This window comes from Anneissia japonica, unplaced genomic scaffold, assembly GCF_011630105.1.
Source record: "Anneissia japonica isolate Jap-2015-1 unplaced genomic scaffold, ASM1163010v1 scaffold640_len1575945_cov177, whole genome shotgun sequence".
Lineage (NCBI taxonomy): Eukaryota > Metazoa > Echinodermata > Crinoidea > Comatulida > Comatulidae > Anneissia > Anneissia japonica.
This window is the reverse complement of record NW_022684376.1, coordinates 512,166-522,520: the sequence shown is the minus strand read 5'-3', so window position 1 is coordinate 522,520 and position 10,355 is coordinate 512,166. Positions and strand designations below refer to the sequence as shown.

At 33.2% G+C, this 10,355-nt stretch overlaps 1 protein-coding gene across 3 annotated transcripts; it reads left to right on the top strand.

Annotated features, from left to right (window-relative positions):
- Positions 1–218: 218 nt before the first annotated feature.
- Positions 219–10,271, top strand: LOC117105487 (golgin subfamily A member 5-like). 3 transcript variants are annotated; one of them, XM_033246652.1, is made up of 10 exons: positions 219–338; positions 720–959; positions 1,374–1,700; positions 1,957–2,043; positions 2,500–2,699; positions 3,247–3,367; positions 4,346–4,415; positions 5,587–5,700; positions 6,660–6,728; positions 8,174–10,271. In XM_033246652.1, exons 2-10 carry the CDS (start codon positions 733–735, stop codon positions 8,402–8,404), a joined length of 1,446 nt encoding a protein of 481 aa, XP_033102543.1. In that variant the 5' UTR covers positions 219–338; positions 720–732; the 3' UTR covers positions 8,405–10,271. The 3 variants fall into 3 exon arrangements, with proteins under 3 accessions (XP_033102543.1, XP_033102557.1, XP_033102552.1); XM_033246666.1 differs by lacking the exon at positions 8,174–10,271 and adding an exon at positions 6,407–6,499; XM_033246661.1 differs by lacking the exon at positions 1,957–2,043.
- Positions 10,272–10,355: the final 84 nt, after the last annotated feature.

The following is a 10,355-nucleotide window of genomic DNA, read 5'->3' as shown; positions in this document are numbered from 1 at the left end:
TAACGGAAGACATATTCGAAGGCTTGGATGTAACAAAACGCAGTCACTTTATTCGAGCAATTCGAGCTTACACTCTTCTTCAGGAACCACATGAAAAATATACATGAAACAGTACAATAATGAACTTCAAATGAATAAACTAGTACTGTACTTATGATGAATTACGAAAATACACTGGAAAACTTTGTCAGACAACGCCTTGTTTGTAATCATAATACGTTGAGGTCGCTGTGCAGCTATGGCAACTGTAAACTGAATGGTTGGTGGTAGGCTTTTGAGTAGAGGCTTAGATCATGACTTCACAATTGTTTACTATTTCTCTATAATAATCCATGCAGGTATATATAATTTTATTACTACATTGACTTCTAAAATGATGTAGTTTATCTACGAAACCAATTGTATACTATATTAATATAAAGGTAAACGATTAAAACTATATAAGCTGGCTATTTGTTGAGCCACAGATCCAGGATCTGTGTGGTTGAGTACTTGCTTAAGTTACTCCCGGAGGATCACCCGCGTATTTCTATGCCTTTAAACACAATAATTTTTGGGGCTCTTAATGGCTTGGTTATGAGTCGTTATAGAATTACCCATAGTAGTTTCCATTACTGGAGTCTACTATGCAAAGTGGTACTTTCACCACTGTAAACATACTGTATGGAGCTGCATAACCATAAATAAAGCAACCTTCTAAAAATTATTTCCCCATTCAGATTGTTTTGACAAATGCAAATGGATAGTGACAATAATTCTGGAGAAGAAGCCGTTGATGCACAAACTCAGTCAGCTAGCATGCAGCCTACCAGCCCACAGCCAGATGTCTCGCAGTCAACCAGCCTACAGTCGGACATACCTGAGCCGGAGAATCCTGCACCGGATAGCCCTGGACTAGGCAGCCTTGGGCCGGACAGCGGCCTACAGCAGCAGGATCCTCCAGGACAGACACCTGAAATGTAAAAGTCTATGGTCATATGTCCAGACTATCAAATTTTATCTGACAAAAATATGGGATATGCCTAAATATGGTCATGAGACATCACTTCATGATCATATATAGGCACAATATGACTACATATGGTCATCATAGTATAACAGTTTTTTGTCAGATAAAATTTGATATAGTCTCGACAGTGCTTAAGATATAAAAAAGAAAATTGCTGATCTAAACAAGACCTAAACATTTTGGACAATAAATCTTCAAAATATTTGCAGACAAAATCATATATAAAATTCTTCTTTCACACCTCTTTTAAAAAAAATTTATTTTATGCAAGCAGCTTCGCTGGATAGGAGTGTCTTGACAATACTTAAATATGGTGAAAAATAAAATAGGAAAAAATATATAACAGAAACATTTATTTTTATAGAGACAAGGAGAGCCATTCACCGACTGGAAGTGAAAGCATCAAAGCACACAAACAAAATGAAAAAGAGAGCGAAAACCATGAAGTTATTGGCCAGAAGATCAATGAACGAGAACTAAGGGTTGTAAAGGACGATGTTGATGCAGAGGGAAAAGGAACTGCAAGTACAAACATTGACACAGATGAAGAAGTGGGAGAAGAAGGTGTAGAGAAAATGGAAAAACAAGATATGAATGATGAGAAAGGTGATGGATCTCAACAGGAATTGAAAGTGAGTGACATGGCAGTGGATGAAGTCAACACGAATATGGACATGAAAAGCAACAAAAGGTTTTTAACACTTTTAATATAATAGATAAGATTTTAATTTTATATTATATTTGAGATGAGCATGCTTTCAGAGAATATGCGATGAAAATATATTAAATAATTATTAAATGTTATTAAATTTAATTTAATTTCAGCCATTGTTATAAATTCTTTTGCCTCATCTCTCACCAATATGCTTCTGCACCATTGATACAAATGATGCCTTTTTCAAATACTGTATAAACAAAACATATAAGGTTTTACATATTTTTGTCAGGGAGACACCAACAAAGAAGACAACAGAAATAAAGCCATTACCAGTAGATAACAAGAAAACAACTCATAAACAGAAAAATAATAAAAGGTACAATTTATCTATCTGTAAATTAATATTAAATTGTATAAAAGTTTACTTATAGGCCTGCTAAACTTTTTTTAACTGATAAGAATAAGCCATTTATGGCAATGGAATCATCATGATTAAATTAATAATGGTATGAAAGAGAAGAAAATGATAATGATGATAAAACTAATAAATATTATGATGTCACGTTGAAAATTATACAGTTGATCTGCCTATGTACCTGCTAGGAATTTATTGTAAATTGTAAACTCTCAAATTTTGAGTACAGCAATAAACAAGAGTCTCTTCCCTACTTCATAAGTCATCTTCAAGTTTTCACAGGTACCATCTGTCGTTGGATTTATCGAAAGCTTAATAAAAGTAATCTACAATTAATATTAAACAAATATATATGTACTGATAAAAGCTAAAAAGGAATCGAAATGACCATGATTCTATCGTTCAATCTATTCTCAGCAAACGTTCAGTATTTAACAGAAGCCATAGCCCCTCCATGTGTAGCCCAGAATATGCCATCGACACAATGGTTGTTGAAGAGTATGAGGAAGCTTCAAGACTGTTAAAAGAAACAAATTCTAGGCTGGCTACAGATGTTGAACTTGCTAGACAGCATTCCCAGAAACTATCCCATGCATTTAACAAGCGCATAAAAGCAGGTAGATCTATTTTTTTTCGGTGTATGGTTTGAACTGTTATTTCATTGGATTGTAGATGTTAACATGTTATGCCAGGCACTCACTCCGTCGCACGACAAATCTAACTCCACTCGCTGTAAGCGCTAGAATACGCGACCCTGTCTGCAGATTGTGGGTGGCATTCTGAACGGATCGTCATTAAAAGCAATCCGTTGCACACGTGTTGTCACGTTGCGTTTTGCACAGAATCGCGTAGGCTATTGACCATCGCACACAGTGTGTGTCCGGCTTTAGAATATAGAAGAATTTTATATATCACTATTCTATTAAGAATAGTTTTATTTAATATATATATATATATATATATATATATATATGTAAATTGAAATATTTAATTTATTTAATGAGCTATTAAATGTTGTATTGAATTATTGAGTGCAGTATAACAAATAAAGAAATAAAAATAAACAAATTTTAGATTTATGTGATTATAGTCCTGTATATCTTTAACAAATTTACATAATTAACTTTGTAGTGGTTTAAATTTTTTTGTTATCGTGTATCGTAGCTCAAGAAAGGATCGAGGATCTTGAGAGGGAGCTGCAGATGACCTTTGACACAGCTGTCCACTTCGAGACACTCTATGAGAAAATGAAGCTTGAAGAAGGAACAAGCAAATCATCTCATTCGTAAGTTTGGAAAATTTATAATGTTACAATTTGTGAAATAGAATAGAAAAATGTCATTTCTTCATTTTCATTTCTGGTTTTATCACTCATTGCAAAATAAATTGAATTATGAGAAAATTTACATACAAAAATTTAAAAAAATAGAGACAATATTTTCACCAATAAATTAAACCTTACACTTCAAGAGAACTTCAAAATACCATTAAAATTCAAAAAATCACATCCAAGCAACAAGAAGTTTTACTAAAACAATAAAATACATCAAATATAAAATAAAAATCAGCACAAAAATGACACGCACTAAACATTTTCAAAAGGATAAAAAAAAAAAACCATAAACAATAAAAAATAAACACAAAAAATTACAGGCAATTAAATTGATGATCAATATAAAAGGGCAACACTCAAGTATCAGACAAAAATATCAGGGAAAATGTTGAGAAAGAATGTTCAGGCTTTCTGTGAATTATTTAAAAAAAAACACTGGCCCATATAACTATATTTAGAGGCTTTGGTCAAACACTTATTTGAGTGCTCATTACAAATTATTGAAGTCGTGTTTCCAACATCACCCTATCTTGTACCTAACTGGTTCTTTAATATAGCAGATGATACAAAATGTCATTATAAAGGCAAGTTAAATAATACTTAGGCCTGCTATTAAGCACCTTGATGCCTAGTATTAAAATTAAAACATATTTAATATATAAATGACAAAGCTAAATAAACATGTTTTAAAGAATATATTTCTACCAAGCACCTAGACACATATCAAAAATAGAACACGTATCTCATATTTATAAGTGACAGAGCTTAATAAATAATTTTTGAAGAATACATTTCTTCTAAGCATAGCAAAATTTATTCGAGAGTGGTGCTTAGCTAAAAATCATGTTCATTGCGGTGCTTCAGTAAAATAGTATTTTTAACAGATTTTTATTATATCTAACTTTTGCTTTTTACCTTTTTTCCTCAAAGCGCTCCTCACCGTGCTCAGACACCTACCACAATCATGATCCAGCCGAAAGAAATTGATGTCAAATATTTGGTAAGTACCTTTAACTATGTATGGAGAAATAGCTTTCAAAAGAACTGCCAGTATTTTTATTGAGATATACTGTGTTAAAAAATATTAAATTGCTTATTTAAAAGAATCATTAAAGTTATCAATATCCAATTAAACACCAAGCAAAATATTTAAAAAATAATAATTATTCTTTATTTGTCCTCATTCTAATTGGAAATCGGAAATTTTTGGCGAGGCCTGTTGAAGCCGTCATAGTGCAGCGCTACCGCACTTCTTCAATATATAACAGACACATACGGATACAAACACTGTTCTTAACTTACCTCTCAATATAGGGGTTATTCAAGGAGCCAACATTCAGATTCCAATTAAAACCAGACACTGGACCTGGTGTGAACCATCTTCGGCTCAAGAAACAGGAACTCTCTAATTTTACTCACTTTTTATCTAAAATTTCTTAAATTCTTTGCCAATTTGAGTGTATATAAGGCAAGACTTTTTTTTATATCTTGTTAAGAGAACCTGTCAAATATCGATGATTTTGAATAAAAATAAAATTTTATTTTTGACCAATTAGCGAACCTGCCACCATGAAAAAATGGAAATTTCATAAACAATTAAAGTTTTTCTTTATTTTTATTATTCTTCCGCTGCCTTGAAATCTCCAAAGGTAAAATATGTATATTTCTTCCTAATTATATAAATTTGAAGCATTTAACCTTTCCATTTTACATTCACCAATAAAATTTTATTTTTATTTTCTCCTCTATCTGGATGTTTTTTGGCAAAACTATTTGCTAAATAAGAAAACAAAATTTGATTTTTATTTTTATTCCGCCATCCTCTGATGATCTTTAAAAAAATACTGTATGCAAAACAAGGAATAAAAAAAGTCTCGCCTAATACAGAATAAACAAAATAATTTTTCATTTCCATTTTTTTTAGTTTTAAAACTAATAATTTACTTATATACACTGACACAAATCCAAATATCATATTTTAATTTTCTATTATTTATAAGCTTAACGCAGATGGGTGGTCTCACTGAACAGAGGAGGAGGGTGGGGGGGGGGATGTTCAACGTTTCATTGACAGAGAGAATTTTGAATACTGCCCTCCAGTAGCAGGGATTTAGCAATTAGCGATTGACGGCCACCAGGTGACTTACATTTTTATGCAAATTTATCCTCAGAGTTTAGTAGAAGAGAATAAATGTCTGAAAGAAGAGATGAGGAGACTGAAGGATGAAAACAAATTATTGAAAATGAGGACGAATGAATCATTTATAGATGTCCAGCATCATAAGGTAAATATCTGGGATAGTGCCCGCAAGAGGTTGTGGGGAATGGACATCTTGAAGCCCTGTCATCTATTTCCAATTCGAGGTCATTAATTTGACTGAAAATTTTATTTAACTTATCAAAGAAAAGCTTATTTTGTTTAGTAGTTCACCAGTGGCGGATTCAAAGGGTAAGAGGAGGTCAACCGTCCCAAACCTACCCCTCAAATTTTTCGAAATTATTTTAAAAAATGGAGAGAAAAAAAAGCAAAATTATATTAAGATTTTTATCTGAGAATGCCATTGCCAGCCATCTCCGCCCCAACCATGGTGGGGATGAGGGACCTTCTATTTGAGGAAGTCTCTCCCTGGGCCATTCTGTTTTGAATTTCTGGATCCGCCACTGTTACCAAATATTGTGATCTAAAACATAACATCACCCTTGACCCCCTGGTATGTAACTAAAACATAATATTAGTAATAATACTAATAAATACTGTTCTTTTCATATGTTATAGCAACTTGTACGGTGGCATATTTTGGTCTATGTTCTGGCTTTGTTTGTCTCCTTTGTAAATATTATTTGTGCAATAAATTGATTCTAATTACAGTAGTATTATTATGATAAATAATAGTTATAACCTTTGATATAAATTATAAGTATCAGCTAAAATAAATAATATTTATAATTATTATTATAATAAAATATTTTGCTTATTTACACAAATTCCAGTGGCGGATCCAGGAATTCAAAAATAGAGGGGGCCCAGGGAGGAACTTACACAGATAGAGGATCCACCCACCTCAGCCCATGGTTGAGGCTGAGGTAAGAACAATTATGATTATGGCACATTGAATATTTTCTTTTTTTTTTTCATGTTGTCTCCAGCTGCCACCACCCCACTCCCCCCGATTCCACCACTGACAACCTGTAGGATTTGGTATTATATAATATATTTTTTTTCTGTAACTTTAATTTACAATAGAAACAACTAGCCATTAGCTACAGTGACAGGGAAATACTACAAAAAAGACTTCACAAGCAGCAACAGCAGGTAGGTGGGAATTAATTCACATGGAATATTAATGAATCACTAATCATATTAATCTTGTGACTGAGTTTTATTCACCAATTTAATTAGTCTCTCAACGTTTTCACCTATTTACTCTTAATTCATCACCGACACCACGAAGTGACACAAACCTAAAATTTCACATCGTGATCGTTTTCACAGAGACACAAACTGTTCAAGCTTATTAACAGGTTAATTAGAGATAAGAAAAGAAAAAATAAATTGAACATTTGAATGTTGTTTAATCTTTATCTTTAAACAAGTCCACTTCAAACATGTTTTTCTCAAAACGCTGTTTTGGTCGAAATTGGAGTTTGTGTCTCTTCGTGAAAACGGTGACAATATATTCATTCATTCACTTGTTTATTTGTTGTTTTTTTTTTGTTCATTCACTCAGTTACACTTTTGCTTGCTGAATCTTTCTTTTATTCAAACACTAATACCTTCATTCATCACATTCACCTACTATAAGACGTGCACTGTGTGCACGAAAGCTAGTGTCTTGTCATTAAAACTATCTTTAAAGGACTACAAGTCTATTGTTTTATTTAATTTAATTTTACATGTATGCATTCTTTCATTTTATCCATTTATTTTAATTCCTTATTATTTATTTTTCTTCGTTCACTATTTATCATTTATTCAACAAAAGTAAAACAGCAGGTTAGTTGTGAATTATTCACATGGAATATTACCAATCATATTTGTCTATATAATATTATTTACATATTTAATTAATCTCTCGCGTCAACTGTTCTTTTACCCACATAATCATTCGCTTGTTCATTTGTTTAGGTGCCAAACGTCTGTCTATTTTTGGCTGACTATTTTTCATTAATTCATTTATTTATATATTCAAAACTCACCAGCTTATTGCTTACTCAATCTTTCATCCATTCACTAAATACTTTTTATCATTCCTTTATTTATTCATTTATTCTTTCATATATTTATTAATTCACTTGTTAATTCATATATTTATTCTTCCTTCATTTATCATTTATCATAATTGATTAAAAAAAAAATTATTCCTCTTATTATAATTAATTAATCGAGGGCAGCTTAGCTCAGTCGGCTAATCTGGTGGTAGCCACTGTGTGTGCGCTTAATTGGAGATCACTAGGTCCCCAGTTCAATTCCCATTGCTGCCTCTCCTTGTGTTTCAGTTGGAGGGCTGAAATACAATAGCAAACCGTCTTTTGGTTGCCGTTGGTCCCGTGTGCATTTATGGCCCATGTGCACGTTAAAGAACGCAGTACACTCTTCAGAAAAGAGAAGCGGATTGTCTACTTGTGTACTGCCAAATCACCACCATACCAGAAGGACCCCACTGGAAATAAATCTTCTTCTAGACTTTTGTGGGCTATCCTTGGTGTGAACACTGAATAAATTCAATCGATCAGTTTTCTTTTTTAACATTTTTGCAGAATAAACGGTTGAATCAATCGATGACAAAACAAACAAATGCTTGGATCCAAAACAAACAGCAAGAACGCAAGCTAGATAGAGAAAGGCAGTTTCAACGTTCAGTTACCCCCATCTCACTGACGGGGGGTAAGCAGAGATGTAGGTCAAAACCGGTGAAAAGTAATGATGATAAACCAAGGAATATACCTGTTGAAAGTTGGGCTTCCGAAAATCCATTGAAAACTATTTAATAATAACAAGGAATATAAAAATAAAGTAAATAACAAAAATTAAAAGAGAGGAAGAAAAAATGGAGAAATTAAGTGAGAGATGGATGCAGAAAAGGGAGTTATTGTGATAACTATTTTGAATTTGACATTGAAACAAGGGAAAATTAGAATAAGATGTGGTATATGGGACAAATAGAGACGTGTGAAATATTGGGGTGTAAAAAGATGTTAGATGTCATTAGATCGGATGAGGACAGAATTGGAGTGATTGAGAGGCAGACTAACAGAGTAAGAAAAGAATGAGAGTAGAGAGAATATTAAAAGAGAGAAAAAGAAGTATTTAAACGTTTATATATCTAAATGGTGATGATTGTGAGATTTAAGAGGGCTGCGAAAATGTATTTATATGAGAAGCAATTAATAGATATATTGTTGAAATAATAAGGGTTAGAATATTTATATTGGTGTATATTTAAATGTGTTTGTGTGTTATTGTGTTGTAAATGCCACGCAATAAAAGCATGTTTGATATTCAAATAAAAATGGAATAAACAATTAAATGTGTTGAGGAAGAGGTAGATACGATACAAAAGCCTTGTGGAGCGCCGGGTAGCATTTGATGGGGCCTGGGCTGTAAATCCTCCCTATGGGACTTCCTCCCTATGGGAATCCCAGCCCAGCTACTTATCCCCCTGGCTGGTCAGGAAAAGTTTTATTAGTTTTATTATTCAGAGAAGAGTACTAACTGGTATACAAAGTCTTTCTGTTTTAAGTGTTGGAATTGAAGAATTCAGCGTTTCAGTCCAGCACCGTAAAATCATCACTGCCTAAAGTGGTTACCAGTATTAAGGATATAAGAATCTCCAGTTTTTGTTGTATTGTAGAATGTCATACAAGCATTTTAATATCATTTGAAAATTTGATTTCAAACTGTAGTGGGTCTTTGAATTTAGAGGCCATGGAGCTATGTGGAAGATTATTATTATGTTTAGTCATTATTAATATACACATTGTGGAGTGATTGGGACAGGATTTGCCCAACGGGAAGAGGGCTGATGTCCCCGATGAAAAAAAAATGTAGGCGTGGTCGGGCGTCGCTAAAAATCTCGAAAAAATGTTGCAAGGAAAATATAAAAATTTAGGGGTTTCGAAGGCTTATTTTATCGATTTTAGAGTCTACTAATATGTAGAAAAAATACACCTTTTTTTTACATTTTTTTTTCTCCCCGACGAATTGTGGTTTTTCTCCCTGATCGGCGGAGCAGTGACGGGGGAGCAGCCCTCCCCCGCTGGCGCTACCCCTGACATTGTGTTGCCGAAACCCGACTGACCAAAATTTTCGATAAATGAATTAACCAAGTAGAACTTAAAATTCTAGTATCGTGCTTAAAAAAGTTCACTTTTTTATGATTTAATTAATAAATTTGATATTTCTACCCTTGTTTCAGTTATGTGGTTATCATTTTACCACCCAAAATGAAGTGACTGTAGGTAAAATTGTATTTTTCACAACTGCATATAAAGCCTAATAAACTGGTCTGAACTCAACACTGCATTTTCTCTATGATTAAAGCATCTGGAAATAGCTCACACCATAGAGAAAATAGAACATTATTTTCTCTATGCTCACACCCACGTCATTAGGAGACTATGCTACCAGCTGCATACTCCCATGGTGGTGTTGTTGATCCAGACCATCTGACATTTTTTGGTAGCCGCCACCTCCCATCCCCCCACTCCCACCCTTTACCGAAAAATCCTGTAGTCCCGACCCACATTTTTAAATTGTCGCTGTTTTTGGGCAACACATCAGTCTTTGTTTTAGTCTATACATGTATATTAATAAATGTATAAATATCATATCGCTGCTATTCTCTTCCAAATTTAACCTACTAAAATTATAACATATGATTAGCTTGGTGCGATTAATTTTTCTGTAAAGTAACGGTTCCTTCCAGAGTATACCGTATTA